At 42.9% G+C, this 22,208-nt stretch overlaps 1 protein-coding gene across 1 annotated transcript in view; it reads left to right on the top strand.

The window, feature by feature from the left end:
• Window positions 1-22,208, top strand: part of DOCK4 (dedicator of cytokinesis 4) — a 1,616,764-nt gene that overhangs the window by 680,025 nt on the left and 914,531 nt on the right. The window contains exons 15-16 of the mRNA XM_086919301.1: window positions 11,138-11,300; window positions 12,561-12,667. Of these exons, the coding sequence (XP_086775427.1) occupies window positions 11,138-11,300; window positions 12,561-12,667 (270 nt within the window). The remainder of the gene's footprint in view (window positions 1-11,137; window positions 11,301-12,560; window positions 12,668-22,208) is intronic.

Raw genomic sequence — 22,208 nt, 5'->3', positions numbered from 1 at the left:
AGGGCCAGTTTATATTTAAGTTTTGTGTCAATAGAATAGGATGACCTCCACCGGCGCTCCAACAGCTTGCAAGAAGATTTATATTTCCGAAGCTCGTCGGAGTACCATGGGGCGGAGGGAGCTGCTCGAAAGGTTTTAATCGGTCGCATAGGAGCGAGCGAGTCAATAGCAGAGGTGACCCAGCAGTTGAGGTTAGTCAGGCGTGAATCTAAATCAGGGGCGTCTTTGGGAGTGGTATTTACAAGATGTAGGGCAACACTGTCAGGGGAGATCTTACTCCAGTTACGTCCTACCGCCTTAGGGGGAATTCTAGGTCTCACATGCTGGCAAAAATGAATAGCAAAAGGGATAACAAAGTGGTCCGACCAAATCACCGGATAGGGATCCTCAATCAGGATGTTTGAGAAATTCGAGCAAACAAGATCAAGAGTATGACCAGCTTTGTGCGTAGGTTGAGAAACCAATTGGCTTAATCCAGCATCTTTTAAAGTAGAAAGAAAGTTAAGGCAAAGCTTGTCAGAAGAGTCCTCTGCGTGTAAATTTAGGTCTCCTAGTAAGGTAAAATTGGCATAGCGTAAGCTAGCCTGAAGGACATAGTCCAAAAATGTAGCCAAGTCGGAAGCCTTAGATTTAGGAGGGCGATAGACCAGTAGCCCTGTCAGTGTGGTATGTTCAGCTAATTTAATACAGAAGGGAAGGGCTTCAATCAGTTCAATTTGTGTGTAAGGGAAGGAAGAGATCGTCCATTGGGATCTATAAATAATAGCTACCCCACCTCCCCGATTGCGACCCGCTCTATTGGCGCATAGGATATTATATTCCGGGGGAATGGCCAGGCATAAAGACGGATTAGATTCATACTCCAGCCATGTTTCTGTTAGAAAAAGTAAATCCCAGTGATTGTCCATCAGAGTCTGGGCAATATCGAGAGAATGTTTAGGCAGGGAGCGACAATTAATTAGGCCAGCCTTAATAGAGAAATTGCTGGTGTCTTTAGGGGCCTGAAGCGGCAGCTGATCAAAGGGGCACGGGACCAATGTGTCATTCAGCATATTGCAAGGTATGCCCAACTCTGGATATAGGGCTAAGTCCCTTTGAAGAGAGACAGTGAGAGCACAGCATTTGTGTTGTATCGAAAGAAGAGACTCCTTACTATATGTTTTAAAGCAAGATGTTGGGGTTTCCACAGAGTACCTAGCATCGGCTGCGTCCTGATCGCGGACGGGCGCAGATGGGCAGGACTCTGGCATGACTCCGGCGCAGATCCGGCGCGTCCGCTGACCGCGTACGCTGCGCTGAGACATGACCGTTGCCTTTTATGCTGGTGACTGCTGCTCTGATACTTGGTGACACGCATGACAGCTCGAAAGGACGGTGCCTTTATTATTCATCCTCCAAACATGATGCAAGCCATACTGACAAACACCTAGATCTACCTTCTTGTTGAGCTGTGCCTCTAGTTTTCAGCAGACTTCTCAACAGACCAAGAATGAAATTCAGACTGCTTTTATTACACATACCATTGCCGCAACCTGCTGGGGAAATTGACTGATTAAGCGTGTAAGGCAGACTGTCTGTTGCAAAGTGTTTTAAAACCTGTGGCATACTGTGCCACAATTTCTGTACAGCTCTCTGATGCCCAGTTTTGCTTGTTTAGTGCTTGATTAAAAATGTTTATTTTCCTGTTGCAAAGCATTTCTTTAGCGTTTGCTACCCCATGTGGTGTGCCGATGCCATGAAACGATGTTTAATAAACATTAACATAAATACAGTCTAGATGACTTTCCCTGCAGAATAATTTTCCCTTCAGAACCTTGCACTAATGCACAGCTGTTATGGTGCTATGCATCTGTCTGCTTTTGTTAGGAAATGCTCTTCCTTAGCAGAATTTCACACGTGCACCCATGCCATATTGGTGTCATATCCATCGTGAGAATGCTCGGAGCTTAGGAGACATTGAAGGCATACACCCATGGGTTCGCAGTGTGTAGCTGAGCACTGTGCTCAGCGTGGCCACACAGACGACCCACCCTGCTGCTCTAGCGCTTGCATTCACCTGAAAGGGAGCGCCAGATGGGAACGCAGGCAGCAGAGTACAACGCTGGATAAATGATTTCAAACATAGCTCCTACGTTTGCCTAACTGACGCCACGAGTTTCAGGAAGGACGCGTGGGCACCACTTACAAACTGCTTTTCCCAAGACGGGGCCACTATTTTCAAGATGCCGATGTATCCGGGGAAACTTATTTGAGATTCCCAATTCATGATGGAGGAAAGTTGAAAGGGAGCACATGTACTGGATGTTGTGCAAAACATGAATTCTCTTATTTGCTGATGCACCCATTTGCTAAAAAAAAATCCTTTGGTTTTGTATATGGGTTTTTCTTCTGGAATCTTCTTGCGCTAGATAGGAATCTAGTTGCTATAAAGACTTTTGAACTTTTTTGGCTAGAGGCGAAATACATTGTTGGCAAATGTAATCCATTCTCTTGGAAACTAAAGCAACAGAAATATGACTTCTTGGTTCACCAGAGATAAGTTGAGCCTACTTGAACATTCTGCAAACAGTTGTCATATCATATGGATGGTTCTTTAGAGGAATAAGAAACAAAGAACAGTACTTTTGAACTAGAAACGTTGCTTTGGGAGATGGTAACTTACTTTTTATGAACTGCAAAACCGGAATGTGTCACAAGAACGGAGGTTAGGCCTTCCGGTCGCCACCAGTCACAAATAGTAGGCATGTGAGGCATTCTTGAGGTACAAATAGCAGAACATGTAAGCATGCGCACGACCCTGCTATTACTGTAATAATAGTGCAGTGGCAGTTTTGGAAAGGCGGAAGCATACAAAAAATCTATGGGTCACAGAGCTTGGTTTGAAGTGAAGCGGGGGAGGGTGGTAGCGCAACAGCTACGTTCAAGGGGGATATAAAAATATAAGAGTACAGCATGTGTCAATTGAAGAGTATTCATGGATTAAGAAGATCCAGCGCCAGGATGCCTAATAGGTGATAGCGCGCTTTACAAATTGAAGCGGGTGTAGCAGGGGGGGCGGGCACATGCTTACTTCTGTAGTGATATTGTTAAACAGTTGTTTGACTGCCTGGGACGCCGCGCCTCTCGGCACTAGTGCTGAGATAAGCCCTGCCAATGCATCAAAGCTTCTTAGGCGTGCACAAGGGTGCAGCTGTTGCACCGCTGTATCGGGCTATCCGCATCCGAGCTGAAGCCGGTGACCGCTCCGCGTCGGGGTCATGCAGAGAAATAGGCAGTCTGACTGGGCCTAGCGTTTCTGATGTGTTTCTGGACGGCTTTTCGAAAGACTCCCGGGAGATTCCCTCGCACGCCGCGAGCCTCTCGTCACTGTCAGCTGCGCGGTGATAAAATGGCCACTTGACTTTATCCTCTGTCATCAAACACTCGTGGCGAAGCTGAAATGGCAGGGCCTGTAATGATTGCTCTCTCTGACGTGTCGGCGGCTCTGTCACTGCGCATTGTCTGTCCGTTCAGTTCAGTGCTAACCGCAGCGAGGCCTTCGCTCCAGGCAGGACCGCTCAGGTGCAGACGGACGATAATGCGTGAAAACTCGAGCAGCGGGCATATCACCTGAAGGGAAACGGGATCAATATGGAACCTACCGAGAATTCCCCGCGTGGGAGAAGTCCGGATTTAAAATGATCACATCTCAAATTGTAGCCTCTAGAGGGAAGTGGGAATCATTTAGGAGCAGAATATCCTAGATATATGTTTACTGTTTGTGAGCCATAGAACTAGAATGTGTTGGTGTTTATTTTCAGTCATTTGAAAAGGATTTGCAGGGTGGCAAGTGTTGTATATTTTACTTAAAGCTGGTCAGGCACGTCCGTAGTAGTTGAGGGTGGTTAGTAGAGTAAAGCACTAAACCGTGTTTTTGTGTTCAGTCTGGTTACTTAGTAGTGAATGAGTCAGGTTGTAGTATTTGACTAATTTACACATTTGCTGTTTTTTATATTCTTAATTGATCTAATTTTAAATCATGGGCTAACTCTGTAGACTTAAGCAGTTTTTAAGTAGTTTTATTGGCAACCGCCCTAGCAGTATAATCACGTGCTTCTTATCTTGGCAACTTTTAAATGTAACTGACCTCTCCCAGAACTCCCACTCCCCATAGTTCTATAGTACTTCACAGTGATGCAAGATGCATTCCAAACATGGAATGCATCAACACCACACCCCCTCCTATATATATATTGAACAATAGTGAGAGAGAAAGTAACTATATACAATGTACAATACAAAATAAAATAACTAGAAAAAATGAACACAGGACAAAATCCTTGAGTTTGTAAGGGCTGTGAATTACTCTTCCCATTCTACCCAATCTCCTTGTACTAGTTTCCACATGTTCCTGTATTTCCTCAGGTGCGTTAAAGGTTTCCTGCGCACCCACTGTCTCTCCTTGCTCCATACCTTCTTCAACTTCATCCTCCCACAATCAATCATCAAGAACAGGATATCCACCAACATCTTCCCCTTGTGCTTTTTCAATATTATTAAATTTAGCAATACGACTCATGTGCTAGGCAAGGTTGTCACTCAGCCTAGCTTAATTCCTCAAACATTCCACAACTCTTAGCGGTGCAGAAAATGCACTCTCCTCCTTGGGTATCCTTCCCCATTTTTTTGTTTTCACCCAATCCCCTACATTTAATTTTTCATCCTAGTGGCGCTCTTTTTGTCAAAATTCCTTTTGTACACTTGTTGTGCCTTAATAATGATTTCCTTGACCACTTTTGGTGACCATACCACATGCCTAGTACTACACATTCATCCCATATTGTCTTTTGTGAAAGGTTCTCTTCTTCGCAAGAGAACAAAAAGACTAAACCTTGTGAGAGATGATGTTAACCTAAAACCCCACAGCATTCTTTTAATTTCTGTTTCCCAATTCTACCTATTTTCACTAGCAATTTGAATAGTCCTTTTGATTACACGATTAAATCGCTCAACAGCACCATTCCCAGCGGGATGATACACTGAAGTTCTGACATGTTGTACGCCATCCCTATTCAAAAACTGCTCAACCTTAGATGCTGTAAAATGTGTACCATTGTCACTTAAAAGTCTTTTTAGTAATCCTTCCTTCAAAAACATATCGCTCAAAAATTTTACAACAGCATCCGCATCTGCCTGGTCAACAATCTCTAATTCAACCCATTTACTAAAATAATCTATTAGAACAATTATACATTTATTTCCACCATTCTTTGACTGCACAGGTCCTATAAAAAAAATCTACACCCAATAAATCCCAAACCATCTCAGGACATTCCATGGGTAATAATGTGGTCTCATGGTTCTTAAACTCTTATCTGAATCTGCACATTCTCTGCACTCCCTTACCGCTCTCTCCATTTCCAAATCTACTCCTGGCCACCAATTAGAACATTTCACTCTTTTTTTCGTCCTGACAATTTCAAAATGTCCTTCATGACACAGTTCTACCACTTTTTTTCCACAAACCTGATGGAGGTATAATTATTCCAGATCTAACTACAAACCCTGATTCAACACTCAACTAATTTCTTACCTCCCAGAAACTTCTTTCTTCAGCAATGTCGGGTTTTGTTCTCTCCCCAACCCTTCAAAATCCTCTCTTTAATTTTTTTTAATTAATTCATCCTTCTCATATTCTGAAATACACTCACTCTTTCTAATAGAATTCATACTATCCTCTTCTACAATTGCAATTTGATAATCATCCCAAATGCTTTTAGGTACTTCTTTAATAGGTAAGGGAATTGTGCTTAAAAAATCTGCAACTTTGTTTTGTAGACCTGGAACATACTTTATTCTATAATTGTAATCGTGTAACCTCACTGAAAGTCTTCCTATTCTTGCTGATGTTTTCACCATTCCACCAGTGGTGAGTAAATTCACCAAAGGTTTGTGATCTGTCCTTACTTCAAACTCAGTCCCCCATAAGAATGCTTTAAAGTGTTCAATTCCCCACACACATCCAAGAGTTTCTTTTTCTATCACAGAGTATAACTCTTCTGTAGGTGTGAGACTTCTAGATCCAAATCTATTACAACTTCCTTTGTGTTACCATTATTTTCTGTGAGTACAGCACCCAACCCTTTTCCACTCGCATCCACTGTAAGTACACTTCTCAAATCCGGATCAAAACCCTTAATAGGTGTTGCAATACATATTTCATTTTTCAAACTTTAAACATTCTCTTTACATTTTTCATCCCAAACAAATTTGTTCCTTTGTTTCAACAATTGTCTCAAATCATAGGATTTCTCTGCAAAATGTCTTACAAATTTGGAGTAATACTCTACGAGACCTAAAAACGAATGAAGTTCCTCTTTATTCTCTGGTTCAAGTGCCTCTCTAATAGCTTCAATTAATTCTTTCTTTGGAGAAATACCATCTTTTCCAATATTATGACCCAAGTATGTTACTTTGTTCTTTGCAAATCGACATTTCTCGTATTTAGCTGTTAACCCTCTGCTTTTCAACACATTGAATACTTTTTCCAACCTCTGATCATGTACTTCCCTGTTCTCACTAATTATCAAAATGTCAACTTGGAAATACAATACTCCAGTTATGTTCTTCAGAACCTCACTCATTAGTCTCTGAAACACTGCTGCTGCCAAAGCCAGTCCGAACGGCATTCTGACATACTGGTAAGCTCCGAAAGGTGTTATAAACTATGTTATTTTCCTGCTGTCCTCATGCAGTTAAATAGCGGGCACCGGGCAATCCCCCGGTGCGCCGCACGGGTGGGGGCCGGTTTTGTTACAGGGCTGTTTTTGCAACATAGCTACAAAATCGGCCGTGTACCAAAATCGTCCGAAACCGGCCCGTCAGAGAGCTCAGCGGCACATCCAAATGAGTGGGGAGGGGGGGGGGGGGGGGGGGGCGGTCGAACACTTTGCCGGGGCCAGTTTTGTTTCCCAGTCCAGCCCTGGTTGAATCTGATGGTAAGCAGATGATAAATCCACTGTTGAGAACCATTGCATTCCTTTAGTTTTTGTAAGAAGTTCATTGATCTTTGATAATGGAAATTTATCTACTTGTATCTCTTTATTCACACCTCTCAAGTCCACACATAGCCTAATTTTTCCATTGGACTTGCGTGCGACTACAATTGGAGCCATCCACTCTGAGGATTCTATACGTTCAATCACTCCTGCTGTCTCCAATCTATTCAGTTCTTTCTCCAACTCACTCCTCACTACAAATGTTACACTCCTCACTTTAAAATTCACAGGTACCGCATTCTCCTTGAGTATTATTTTATGCTTAAATCCCTTAAGTAAACCAATTTTCCCCGAAAACACTTCCTTGTAGTCCTCACACATCCTCTTACCCAAATCATCTTCTTCACTCAACACTAAAACTTGTTTTTTACTGTTTGGGTTGAGAATGATCTTCAAACTTCTTTGATCTTTCCAATCCAAAACACATGGACCATACTCTGCAACATACTTCCTACCTTTGCTTTGCGTCCCTTGAATATAAATGTGACATCTCTGTATCCCACCATAGGAATACTCTCTCCTGTGAAACTATCAGGTCTAACATCACATACACCAAGTTCTTCTCCGATTTCACTCACAAATTTCTCCTTCCACATATCCAAATTTATAATTGTGTAAGGAGACCCTGAGTCTGCCACCAACACAACATGCACCCCAGCCACTATAATCTCACAAGATGGTTTACTTCTTCCTTTGCTCTTCACCTCTAAGACAGCATCATTCACCATGATAACTGCATCCTCCTCCTCCGAACCTTCTTCATCTGTCTCACTTTCTTTTTCCTTTTCAGTCACACATTTAATTTTTGTAGTATCATCCTTTCTTCTACATGCTCGTGCATAATGTCCAACTAATCCGCAAACTGCACACTTTTGATCTCTAGCCCTACAAGTCTTACTATTGGCAAGATGATTATAACTTCTACACCTATAGTAGGTTAAAACATCTTGAGCTTCTCTTCTAAATGCCATTCTAACAGGGTTGCTTGTCTTCCTTTGATCTTTAAACTCCTTTACTCTCTATTTTTCTTGCTTTTTATTACTCACTTTATCCATTTTTTTCCTTTACAGCACACACTTCCTCTTTTTCTTTGCTTTCCTCTAAGGCTGCTTTCGCACATCTGACTGAAACTTCTGCTTTCCTCACTACAGCAAGTACTTTACTCAACGTACCATCCCCCATGGTCCATAATCTTTCCTGCACTCTTTTATTGTTAGTGAGCATAATAATCTGATCTCTTATTAATTCTTCTATTTGTCCAAATCTACAACGTTCTGCCATTTTCTTAAGATTAGCTAAAAAATCGTCTATTTTTTCTTTCTGTTCTTGTTTTCTTCTGAAGATTTTATATCTACCAATAGCAACACAAACAGTTGGTGCATAGTATTTCTCTAAATGTTCTAAAGTATTTGCATATACTTCTGTTTCTTCCTCACTTCTTTCTTTCTTTTCCATTTGGTAGTACTGTTTAATACCCTCTGGTCCTAAATAATGTAATAAAATTCCTTTTTTGATATTTGGTGTTAAGCTTTCATTGTTAATAGTGACCATGTAATTTAAAAAGAATCTTTCCACTCTTGCCATTTCATACGTGGCTCACCCTTCTCTAGCAAGATTGGAATTGGCGGTGTTAGAGTAAAAGATTGTGCAGCTCACATTTCTTTGCCTTATTTTTTTTTACTTACTGCTAAAACTTCTGTCTTCTCCTGCTTATGTGAATGTCACTTTATTAGTCACACTCTTTACAAGTTAATTGTAGTTTAATTACAAAGTCACTGGTGTGCACATCACCGTAATGAATGTACACTTCTTATAGTAATTAGTGTTCCGTTGTTGCCACAGGTGTGCGTATCACCGTAACTGTATGCACTAATAATAACAAATAACCTTCCAAAGACAGTACTAACTTCTTTTCTCATAAAATTCAAACTGGTGTGCACATCACCGATATATGCAATTCATCACTTCCTTCCTTCCTTTAGTACGCTATCACCTCCTCCTTGACCGCATTTGTCTTCTTAATGATCCGGTATGTACATCGCCGATGTGCATCAAATGCTCTCCGTTGTTTAATGCGTTTCTTCCTCACAATTCACTTTGACTTGCTTAAAATGGCCGCTGAACGTGTGACGTCATCACGTCATCCCAATCAAAAATGGCGATCCTATGTCCTTTGCGCTCTGCACTCAAAGGCTAGCGTACATCGTCACTTTCCTTTTACGTCACAGCTGCCTCTGTGCCTCTCCACGCGACTACTGATGTGACAGCACATCTCGCGCGCTTCTGCTCGCGACAAGTACAATTCAAAGTAAGTCTTTTTCGTTCGACTTTTAAAATTCACTAGCAGCTACACACCGTGCATTTTAAACTGCTGGCTCACCTTAATTCTTATTGTTGTTCCTTCTTTTTTTTTTCGTCGTTCTTCTTTTCTTTTTCCCGTTTTGTTTTTGTAGTTCCTTTTTTCTCTTTTTTTTCTTGCTTTCTTGGGTTCCCACAGAGTTGCCGCTCCCTCGTCGCCAATTTGTAATGTATTCTCAGTAGACTTAAGTAGTATTTAAGTAGTTTTATTGACAACTCCGTGTAGCAGTATAATAAAGTCATGGCAACATTTAAATGTAACTGACCTTCCCCAGAACTCCCACTCCCCATAGTTCTATATTACTTCACAGTGATGCAAGATTCATTTCAAACATGGAATGCATCAACACCACAAGGACCCGTTTTCGGATTTTTTGTCACTGCTTTTAAACAGTTAATGGTGGAAATTGTGTTTTTTTAAAAATATTATTCACTTTGTCAGGTGTGTTTTTCTGTTTATTCATGAAAAAATATCTTTGTCACTTTTTTCTCTTGAATAGGAGACTGCTACATGCAGTGGGCAGATGTGTACCTCTTCTTTTTCTTTTGGTCCGTGACAGTTAAATATGAGTCATATTTAAATAGATGTTTTGCTTTCCAGACCAATTGTGTGACTTTTGTATAGTTGACACTTATTTTAATATTCCAATCTCTTCTAGAGCCTGTCAAACTCCTAAAGGGGAATGGTGAAAGGAGTATTTTAATTAAAAAATTTGTGCTACTGTTGTGCACAATGACGAAGTTGGTGGATAAGATTACCTCAATACTAGTAGGGGACGTTATTGACATTTTTAGTTTATCTTTGAAAGACGTAGCAAGACCCCACGTTGATGTTCTCCTCCTTAACCACTTCTGAATAAATGTCATAGTACATAGGTGCTGCAGAACCCCCTCTAAAGTTTTTAATAGTACAGCATTTAAGTTTAAGTTACTGGCCTAATGTGTCTCAAAATGCAACATTTGCCACTAAATATATCCAAAACTCTGCGGTTAAAACTCTCCAATCCTCGTGTAAAGTCTTCAAACATTTCTTACCACCACAGTTTCCCACAACACAGGTTGCACACACCTACTAGGATTCAAGCCTATCCCCCGGAAAAAAACTGCCAAATCTTTTGAGCCCACCCCTCGCCCAACTCCTACAACCATCATGCTTGCTAGCCACTGGTTCAATTATTAGCTGACTCAGTTTTGGAGATGTGTGAACTGGGTGCTACAGTGAAGCTTCAGTGAAAAGGTACTGTTGTGTCCCCACCAAGAACATGACGTTGACTGGAATGCTGCTGGAAAGTATTTAATTGTTTAGAGTTATAGACTTTGGATTGCTGGTAGTAATGGTTATGAAGTCCAGAAATACTAGCAATTAGTAACAATCTAGAGTTTATATAGAGCTTTTTGATATGACCACCATTCACTTTACGCACATTTTAAACTTCAACATAATGGAAATATTTGTTGTTACTTTTCTGTCTTCAGCAATTTCTTGAGCATGTAGTTTTAGACCCTAATAGTGCAGGCAACATAACTTCATTTTCCATTTCCTCTAAATATTGACCCTTGACTCCTGCCCCAAAGTCAGAGGCATCATTAACGGCTGAGGTTACTTACCATCACCAGTACCCAGCAATGCTTAAAGAATACAGAATGCCATTGTGCAAAAACATAATTAAAGAAATGTGTTACATGTCTTCAATACGTTTGTAATAATCATGTGTCAACCATGTCTTTTTTCTTTGTTTTAGAGTTTCATCTCCTTTGGATCTGGGGAGCCACCAGCAGATGAGTTTCACTCCTTTGTGCTTTACCACAATAACAGTCCCAGATGGGCTGAGCTGTTGAAACTGCCAATTCCTGTGGATAACTTCAGGGGAGCTCACATCCGATTTGAATTCCGACATTGTTCCAGTAAGAGAATTTTTCCATAAGACTGTCGACCGTTTTTTAAGCTGTTGGACATTGATTTGAACAGAAAAAAATAAAGCAAATTTACATGTTCATTTTTGTTCATTTAGCTTCATAATTTTTGTGGCACTATTAATGACATTACTGAGTGTGACAACTGTCTAAAACTGAACATCAGTCTGGTAAAATTCTAACAGTTTCAAACTTTATAGTGTCATTTAGTAATTGGTGTTTACATTTTTTTTGCAAATTATTCAGTTAATTATTGTTAAATATATAAAACAGATTTATTTTTGTAGTCTACAGCCTGCAAAATTAAAGATTAATTCGTTCGTGCATTTTCAACTTCACATCCAGCTTTGTTAGCTTTAGAATACCCGCTCTTTAGTGAGTTTTATACCAGGATTAAAATGAAATCCTAACAACTGAACACAGCTTTCACAGTTGCATTTTGTTAGATGATTGCAAGGCATCAGAGGAACGAATATTCCTGTAGAATAATCACGTATTTATGAGGTAACCAATCAATCAGAGATTCCATCAAACATAAGCATTGCGTATTGAGGATAGTTGGCTAATATACCAATCCGAATACACATGTACAAAAATATCTATTGGGGCCCATAGTGAATGCAACAAGTATGTGTTAAAATGAATGCATTTTCTAAGTTCTTCTGGAATGTTACCTCAAAACTGAGAAACAGTCGAAAATGGACATAGAAGAACTTCATAGTTAACACAAAATGCAAAAAGTGCAAACTACGCACAATTTACTACTGATGAGATCTAAAAAAAATACCGGCAACTTCCCATAGAAAAGAAATGCCGGCTGCTAAGGAGGTAAATGAGCAGGCTTAGCACTTCCAAGTTAAGAAACATTCAAAATATAAGTTCCTCACGCCAATAGGCAAACTGATGGAGGCGGCCATAGACCAACTCAAGGTAGGGATCGGTGTTCTCTCTGTATCCTTGTATTGTATTTAGTGTCATAATTCCAAAATGACCAGAGCTGGGAATTCTTTGAATGTGTGGCTGCTTCAAGATAGTTTGTATGGTCATTTTTGGATGTGTTTGGTCAAGGAGTTTTATTATCAGCTTTTTATGCCTGTCCACTTAAATTAAAATGTATTGGATTCAACTAATTTTGTGAACTCTTGGGGGCAGTAGAAGGGGGCTTGAGGAGATTTTTCCTCCTGCGTGAATAATATTTAAAAATATGTGTAAACATTAAATGTTCATTATATATTGTGGGTTTTTTTTCAGCAAAAGAGAAGGGGGAGAAAAAGTTATTTGGCTTTTCCTTTGTGCCTTTGATGCAAGAAGATGGAAGGACGCTACCAGATGGCACTCACGAGCTAATTGTTTATAAGGTAATTACATTAAAAAAGCAATGTGACTATAGAGAGCTCCAGAGATGACTGTGTTTCCCTAGAGATTCTGAAGCTTGCCCATTTGTATTTAAAATACCGCTTATATTAAGAAGGTAATGAGGCTACCTGACCGTTCCCTAAATCAATAACGCTCTTTCAAGCTGCATCAACCTGGATCCATGTTAGTGGAATTATTAGTTGCCACTCATGTGTCCCTGGGACTGTGACATAGCCTACAGCAGCGTGATATATTTATTTTTGTGGAATGTTGTGGTTTCTGGACAAGTGGGGGAAGCGGACCATGAATTAAGAAGCTACTTCTGTTGATTTCAAAAGATGAATGGACAAGGAGGGGAATACTTGGATGTGATTTAAGGGAGAGCCCTTGATGCAACATTTGTTCCATCCACTTTAGTCTCCAACAGCTATCTTCAGAAAGACAAAAAACATTCTAACTCATAGACTAAAGTGAAAAAGGGGGATGGCAGAGGAGCTGACTCTGTCAAAGGGGCTGCTTCATTGTGATCTGATGCAAGAGGCGTGTGCTTGATGTTAGTTAAAAAGTTCAAATCTGATAGAAAGTCCTACAATTTTACTTTTAACATGTGGGGAAAAAAGCAATTGTTTGAGAGCAGAAAGTTTAAAATTCTTTAAAAATAGTGAGACCTTAAATGTATAAATGTTGATATTGTTAGTTCCACTTGAGGTAAAGGTTGGGATGGGAGGGAGGGTTAGTGTTGTGATTAAGGCTAGACAAAGAGTCAACATTTGGGTTTACACTAGGGTCACATTTAAAGTAAGAGTTACAGATAGTGTTGATGGAAATTTCTACGGATAGGACTTGGACTTATTTTAGAAATAGTGTGAGGGAGAAGGAAATGCCTATAGTTAATGTTGTGTGTTGGGGCTAGCGATAGGGATCTGATCAGTGACAGGATTAGCATTATGTGATCTAGGTTTGGTTTATAGTACATAACAGCAAGGTGTTAAAATTTGGGTATTACAGGCTGCCTACCTTGAAAAAACAAAATGTGATATTTGATAAATTGAAATTTGTTGAACCTTTGCCTTTCAAACTAAATACCGTTTGCAAACATTTTATTAAAGTTAGAACTAAGTTTCTCACCTTTGAATCATACGTTTTACTGGCTTTCAGCCTAAAGTAATATTGTCAATCAGGTTAAAAGGGAAACAGTTTGCACTGGTGTGTATGAGAGACCTTGATTTAGCAGATTTATTGTCATCTCAACAACTGACTAAGGGCATGACGTTGAACCGGTTCTAATCTCAGAACTCTTAAGCTCTTAGTAGTGCACCCTCATCAGGCTTAAGCTTGGGCAAAGGAGGAAAATTGTATTTTGCCATTATTCTGGGGTCCACTCTGTAACTTGGAGATAGATTTAATTCATGAAACACACAGTCTTGGGAGGACTTGGCCTGGCGGTTCGGGCTGGACTGTTCCCATGAGGAGTAGGGTCAAGCTTTATTTGCATATGGCTGGGTCCAAACTGAGGTGGTATGGTGAGCGAAAGACCAATGGGCCGGGATGCTACCCTGAGCGATTGGCAGTAGTTAGTCAAATTGCAAGCATTCCTCCCATCAGCTTTTGTGTGTTTCATAGATTTAATTCACACCCTTCTTTGAAAATGTTGCAACTGTGCCACAATTTGTTTAGGTTCAAGGTCGGCCTACTCAAAAGCATCCTGTATTATGGCAAGCTATTAAAATGGAACATTCATCCAAGTTGTCTCATATATACTGTTTTCAATCTTATTGTACAGACTTGGTGATAGCACCTCTGTAGGTATGGCTTAGTTGAATATTCTATAGAAAAATGACTGTCTGATGGATACTTCTACCTACAGATTCCTCACCTTTTCAATCTCCTCCAAGTGCCATACTGGATCCAGAAAAGTTTAAATGACTCTCCTGCACCAGTTCAAGGTGCTCGACTTCGCACAACCACCTGGCACCACCTTGTGCATGATATTACTGAAAGCGCTGCAGCAACATAGATTTCCTCCCCCCCCCCACTCTCTTTAACACAGCTCCAGAGTGCTGTCTTTGGTACTTTCCATTCGCCAAATTAAACACATTACTATATCTGCAGGATACCACCACACAGGTAATCTGAGTTTAAACAATTGTAGTCTTGTCATTAGCAGAAATCGTTTTCCAACTACCACAAGGTGTGTTTGTGATACTGGGACTCAAGCACAACTCCAGGACACGTGATAAATGCAGCCTTACGCACAAAAAGCTAGATAGGAGTCTTTTTAATGCACAGGCCCATAATGACTGCTGGACTTAGCACTGTTCTAGATTTGGTTTCTGCTCCAGGTCGGCCCTTTTGCCACCCGCTCCCCAAAACCTCCAGGACCTCTGGTGAAACCAGTTCGGCATTGAGATGGTGCTTCCACTGCTGTTTCAAGGTATGTCTTCAGGCCGTCATCATGTTTGCCCCGTGGCTTTAGCTTTAGAACCCAAACTACTCATCGTCTCCCAAGTGTCAGTCTTGGCGCTGGCCCTCTGCGCCTCTTCCTTCTCTGGTTTTCCTGGAGTTAGCAGTCTCTGGTGCAAATCAAGGTATTCTCTTAGGTGATGCGATCTGGTCCCCATAGAGCTGGTGAACTTCTACTGATGGGTATGCCCCGTGCATCAGACAGTCCCATGCAGCCTCTCTGTAGTGCCTCTCTGGTATCGGCTGACCCAATAACTCTGCTGAAGGCCTCATCAGTGGTGCCCCTATTGTGCCATCTTCAGAGCCACTAGCACAATCTTCGTAGGAATCATATAGTGTGATGAAGTGCTTAGAGACCAAAGGCATCCTAATATGTTCCAGCAGACAAGCACATAGACTGGTAGCAGAGCCTCAATATAGACTCCTACCTAGGGATGAGCACTTTGAAAGGATGCATGATTTTTTCGGGTCATGCTTGAAGCCATATAGGTGCCTGACATTGTCCAGCACAATGACGATAACAGCAGTGAGGCAAGTAACCTTTCGACAGACTATGACTAGGGAACATTTTTTATTTAATTTTCCCTCGTGGTAGTCTGTCGAATTCCCCGCCCTCCAACCCAGCCCCACCACTCTTACCTGTACGGGGCCGCTCCTGCGTTCACAGCCATCTTAAAGGTGGAGAACATAGCAAATATTTTAACAGAGATCTTCCAGATGGCCTTTTTGACCTCAGAGAACTTTCTTCCTTTCAATGTGTCCTTAATGGAACCTATCCTAGTTCCTTTAGATAAACCAACTCATACCTCAGTGTTTATCCATCAGGTTGCTCACTTCCATTGCCCAAAGTTTTGTCTGTGGAGAGTCTGGTGGTGCAGGCATCTTCCTGACCGAAGCAGAACCCTAAAATCCTTCTCTTTACACCGCCTCTTGATTGTGAGTACAAAAATATTGAGGTGTTGGGAAGGAAAGTTTTCTGATAGAGACCTCTATCCTCACCCAGGCATCAGACTAGATCTGGAAAATCTTGAGCGGTACCTCTGTATGCCTGTAGGTTGTATCGGCTCCGCGGTGGCATCATCTGCATTTGAAGTGATGTCACAGTGCCCACATATCACCACCTCCAGTGCGCAGACGTATGTTCTTTTCTTTCTGAAGCAGCAGAGTGAATCCGGAGAGCTACCTCGTCATTTTTTACAAACTTCTTCAACCCTTTAATAGACTATTTTTGAGCTATTGATCCCACTGTGCAAGGACATGTCCCCTTCAATACCTACAGGGTTTAAAATTTGTGGAGGATGTTGGAAAGGTGTCTGTGTCTGATCCTCGCTTGGTCTGTCTGCGGTGCCTGGTGCCAGGCCATGATTCCAAGGCCTCCATCAAGTGAATTTGATGCAGCCCAAGGTGATTTGCATGCGGGCGATGAAGCTCTTGGTGGCACTGCAGAAGAAAGCTCCATGCGGTTCCTTGGTCCTGTTGCGGGAGTAGATCTTGGGACCGTTACCAGAGCCATTCACGTGGATCATGATAGTCTTAATGTTCCAGGACCTTTTACTACAAGTCGAAACTTTCTTTTGCGTCCCCATCCAAACACTGTTCTTCTTGGACCCGTTCCCGCATGCCATCTCCAGAGCTGGTGTCCGGACCTGCTACGTGCTAACACATGGTCCCTGGAGCGACACCCTCCCAACTAAAATAATTTTACGACATCCTGCACACCATCTCTGGACCACCAACTCCCTCTGGTGCACCTTTGGGCCCCATGGAGCTTCATGGTGCTCCAGCTGGGCTATCGCTGGCGGGTTCTCCTCATCACCAGACAGGCCTCTGGAACCACCCTTGGATCCGGCTTGATGCAAACACGCCTATACCCAACTTGGCTCCAGTCCCCCTGGTTCTGACCCGGATGCTACCAGTGCTGCTAGATGACAAACCTATTTCTATTTCCAAATCCAAGTCAGAGTCCACTCATTCCTGAGCAGAATCTATCCAGACCATACCAACCTCTGTGTTTGCCACCATTGGACAGGCCCTTTATCACTGAGGGGGCAATAAGGACGAACTGTATAGTTCTTTAGAGGACAACTCCGACCAACAAGAAAACTGGTACGAGGTGGTGGGTGATACCAGTGACCTAGAAACCTCCCCAGACTCTGGCATGCTTTCCCCTCCTGTTAGAACTGGGGGTCTCTAGTTGGCAAATAGGGACCCTTGCTTCTAGTCAGGGTAAGGGGGATACACTTCTAAAACAACCCCTGCTCACCCCCTTGGTAGCTTGGTACAAGCAGACAGGCTTATCTCGGAGGCAGTGTGTAAAGCATTTGTGAGCACAGACAGAAATAAAGTGAAAACACTACTAATGGACACCACACCAGTTTAGAAAAAAAATGTGATCTTTATCTAAACTAACCAAAATAAACTACAGAAATCCACAATACAGTAATAAAAATATGACTTTTAAATGGTAGAAATAGATCAGTTCAAAGCAAGTTGCAGATGGGACACTTTTCACACAAAGTACCTTGGATGCATTGCACACACAAACAAAAAGGGTCACAGGGAAAGTGATGCATCATTTCCTTACACTAATGGGAACGTGATGCATTGGTTCCCTGCTCCGGCGAGTTGATGTGTCAGTTCCTTACTCCTGCACAGGGTAGGTGATGTGTTGGTTCCTTAAGGTACACAAGATGATGCGTTGGTTTCTTGCTGCATGGGGAGGTTTTGCGTTGGTGTCTTACTGCATCCCCCAATGATGCGACAGACGTTGGCGCCTTATTGTGAAGCGACGATCTGAGAGGATGAGTGCGGTCTTGCAGCCGCACATCACGCCTTGTATTGGAAAACCAGTTCTGGGGGGCACTATGCAAGTGTACAACAACCTCCATTGTCAGTGTGAGCCCTGGCTCGAGAAACACCGCAGGGGGGCGGAACCATCATTGTGTAAGGCAAGCACAGCCCTATTCAGGTGCAGGTGATACTCCTCCCACCACTTCAAATGCAGACCAGGCCTATTCAGCCTAGCGCTGACTCATCCAGACTCTCTGGAGGCACTGCACAGCCCCAGCACCTGTCACTCCAAAGCCAGACAGTCAATACACATCCTAGCAGAGGCACACTGGATGGCTAAGTGAGAAAATACCTACTTTCTAAAAGTGGTATTTTCAAACACAGAATGTAAAAATCACCACCACTAGAAGATGCATTTTAACATTCTGAGTTCAGGCATACGAAACATTATTTTCCTACCTTGTTACCAGGGATAGTTAGGCTTACAAGATGTTATAAGCAAACTCCCCAGTCTATCCTAGGGGAACAGGTAGCCTTGCAATAGTGAAAAACTAAATTGGCAGTATTTCACTCACATCAAGACATGCCACTCACACCAGGGCATGTCACACACACCAGGGCATGTTCTACCTTCCACATATACTGCACCCTGAACACAGGGGTACCCTGGGCCTACCTTAGGGGTGACTAACATGTAAGAAAAGGGAAGTTTAGGGCCTGCAACGGAGAGCACTTGCATGGCAGTATTAGACTGCGGGATGCCCAGAGTGTCATTCCGTCCCATACCCCTATGGCTGCTGCAGCTTTGAAGCTGCTGTAGCGAGCCCTCTGCCCAATACAGTCATCCTGCATGTGGCATGATCTGGCACCACCTGCCCCAATGGGGCAACATAACTTCCAACAAATTGTGCGGCAGGGTTACACCATTCCATTTATGGAAACCCCTTCCCCTCTGCCACCATGCCCAGAATTGCTGACGGAGGGTCATCTCTTCCTGTTCCGTCAAGAAGTGTTGGCCAGCTACTTTTTGGTGCCGAAAAAGGATACAGGACTTTGTCATATAGTAGGTCTGCACCCTCTCAATGACTTTCTGTGGTATAAGGAATTCAAGATGCTCATTGTGGCTCAGGTCTTGTCTGCCTTGGACTCTGGCGACTGTATGGCAGGATGCTTATTTCCATATTTCTATCCTGCAAGCCCACAGGCATTACCTGCTTTTCAAGGTGAGCCACAAGCCTTTCCAGTTCACTCTGCTCCTCTTTGGTCTCACCAGTGCCCCCAGGGTGTTCATGAAAGTGATGGCGGGGATTGCAACTTATCCTTATCTTCTGAGGTCAGGGGTTCCATTCTTACCCCACCACGACGATTGGCTGCTGAATGCTGGCTCACCCTAGACAGTCATCATTCATCTCAAGATTACAGCGAACATCATGCATTTGCTGGGGTTCACTGTCAGCATGCCGAAGTCAGACTTGTTTCTGTCCCAGACATTTCCTTTAATTGTAACTGTTCCGGATTCAATGAAGTTCTGCACCTTCTCTCCAGAGCGCAGAGTCCAGGACATTTGGGCCATGATCCTGATGTGTCAACTTCTGTCCTAGATTTTGGTGAAGCTGACTGAGGCTTTTGGACCTGATGGCCTTTTGCATCCTGCTAGTGAAGCACACCTGATGGCACATGTGGCTCTGCAGTGGGACTTCAAGTCCCAGTGAGCGCAGCATCAGGGTAATACTTCTGACCTAGTCCAAATTTCAACGGAAGCTGCAAAGTATCTACGTTGATGGCTAACAAACTGCGATTGGCCCACTAGCAGACCCCTCTTCCTTCTCCATCTGCTGCTAACAGTGGTGACCGACTCATCCCTTCTGGGTTGGGGTGGCAGCCTGAGAGAGATGGAGATCAGAGAACTCTGGTCTTCTGTGGAATACCAGCTTCACATCAATCTTCTGAAACTGAGGGCAATTCACTTGACATTAAAAGCCTTCCTCCCCCATCCATTAAAAGAATGTTGGCTCAGGTGTTCACGGACAACACCACCGTCATGTGGTATTGCAACAAATATAGAGGGGTAGGGCTGTGGACCGCCTTTAGACTTGGCTGGGCTACCATGGCAGGCGATGCCTTGTGGATCACGAATGGCGATTACATCCAGAGGTAGCGTAAGGCCTCTTCTAAGAATGAGGAGAACCTTGGCTTGATCAGTTTACCACCGCTGAGAATGCGCAATGTCATAAAATTCTGCATGCTGGAGTTCCCAAAGGGTCTCTCGCTTGGAGTGGAAGCTGTGGCTCTTGAATGTCTTTCGGATACCACTCTTTTCCCGCGATCTCAAGAAAATCAGGACTGACCTAAGTCATTATAGTGGCTCCGGATAGGATATGCTGTATATGCCTGCTGCTGGGATACGTTTGTGGCTTGCTGTCTGTAATGTCATGAGGTCTCCCTCTCTGCTGCTCTATCATAGATATTGCTGATTGTTTTATTGCTAGCAAGGCAAGGTCTTGCCCTGGGGACTGTTAAAGGTTATCTTTCTGCTAGTTCAGCTTTTCTGCTGTCATGCTGCAACCCTCCCTGTACAAGTCACCAGTTGTGACTCGGTATTTTGAAAGGTGTACAGCATTTGTTCCCTCTTACCCCATTCATGATGCCCCATTGTGACCTCAGTCTGGTCATTACATGCCTCATGTATTCCCGTTTGAGCCCCTGCACAGCTGCTATCTGCGGCTCTTGACAATCAAGGTGGTTTTGCTGTTGCCCTTACATTGGCCAGTTGGGACAGTGAACTTCAGGTTCTTTTGGTTCACACTCCGTACACCACCTTTTTCCCAGACACATTGGTGCTTTGAGCACAGGCTTCTTTCCTTCTGAAGGTGGTCGCCCTCTTCATTTTGGCCAGAACATCATGTTGTCTACCCTTTTCACTCCACTTAGTCTTTTATCCTTTAAAAGAGGAAAGACTCCATCGTCTACACCCAAGGAGAGATCTCTCTTTCTACATTGATTGCAACAAAGATCACTGAGTGGACGATCAGCTCTACATTGGATTCACTGGGGTGAAGAAGGGCATGGCTGTACTGAAGCGCACATCACTCAATGGATTGTATTAATATTTGGCTCGGCTATGGCCATCACTATATGGATTGTATTAATATTTGCTATGGCTGACACTACTGTGTTAGTATGTGGGGTAGCTTTCCTGGATATCTGCCAAACTGCTGCGTCTATAGTCAGGTTTGTCAAGAAGGGCATTTCACATGCTCAGTCTTTCAGGACTTCTTAGTTGAAGCCAGTTCAGAGGTCCACCTCGGGGGAGGATTGTTTGGGTATCTATTCTAAGGTGAGGAATATGCAGTTACAAGTATGTATCAGAAGAACAAGTGGCTTAACGTAGGTAATTATTTTTCTGATGGAGACTCTATCTAACTACAGATTCCTCACCAACCGTCCGCTATTCCCACCTCTGTGAACTGGGCTCTTCACGCCAAAGATCCCATTAGACACTGCACACTTATTAAACACTGTTCCTTACATGGCTCTCCATTAATAGCATGGGAATAGCCATGAGAGAAACTGATGGCAGCAAGCTGGAGGGGCGCTTATATGGCCACCTTATCGTCACTTCCAAGGAGGTCATGATTCTTTTGAGCAAAGTTGCTGTGCACCTGGTTCCGGAGAATGGGCTCTGACCTGGGTGTTACTTATATCACTTTATTGTCCTCAAGAATGTTGACAGGCGTTGTTCCGTTTTTGTCCTTGGAAGTAACACCCTAAGACTTTGCACTGCGACTGGTTGAAGTTGAGAGAATTCAGCCTTAAAGCAATTCACACAAAGTCGCACCGCAGCTTGCTCACTGGGCCTCTCCACATTCATCACTTTCCCCAGTAAGTCCTCCTATTTCAGGGTTACGCCAGTGGTTTGTTGTATCAGACTCTAGCACACCAGGCTCCTCAGCCCTTTCGAGATCGGGGACAGTACATAACTCAGCCCCCCAACCATCCAGCAGCCACATTGTAAAAACTGCTTAAGTGTATGCTTCACAGCACAAAGCCACCCCGTAGAAGGCAGGATCTGCCATTTCCTCTAGTGGTGGCAAGATCATAGTTTCGACAGATGGTTTCTCCCATTTGTACAACAGGTTTACGCCCTCAATTTCTTTTTTAGCCCACTGTACTTTCCACCCCCATCAGGGCAGCTGACAGAGCCCCAGGTGTCCTTTTTGCAGCAGGACTTGTAGGCCCTTTTGGCTAAAGAGGCCATAGCGAGGATTCCGGCTTTGGAAGCTGAGTATT

Source organism: Lissotriton vulgaris, chromosome 1_1 (genome assembly GCF_964263255.1).
Source record: "Lissotriton vulgaris chromosome 1_1, aLisVul1.2, whole genome shotgun sequence".
Taxonomy (NCBI): Eukaryota; Metazoa; Chordata; class Amphibia; order Caudata; family Salamandridae; genus Lissotriton; species Lissotriton vulgaris.
This window is presented reverse-complemented; position numbering and strand designations above follow the sequence as displayed.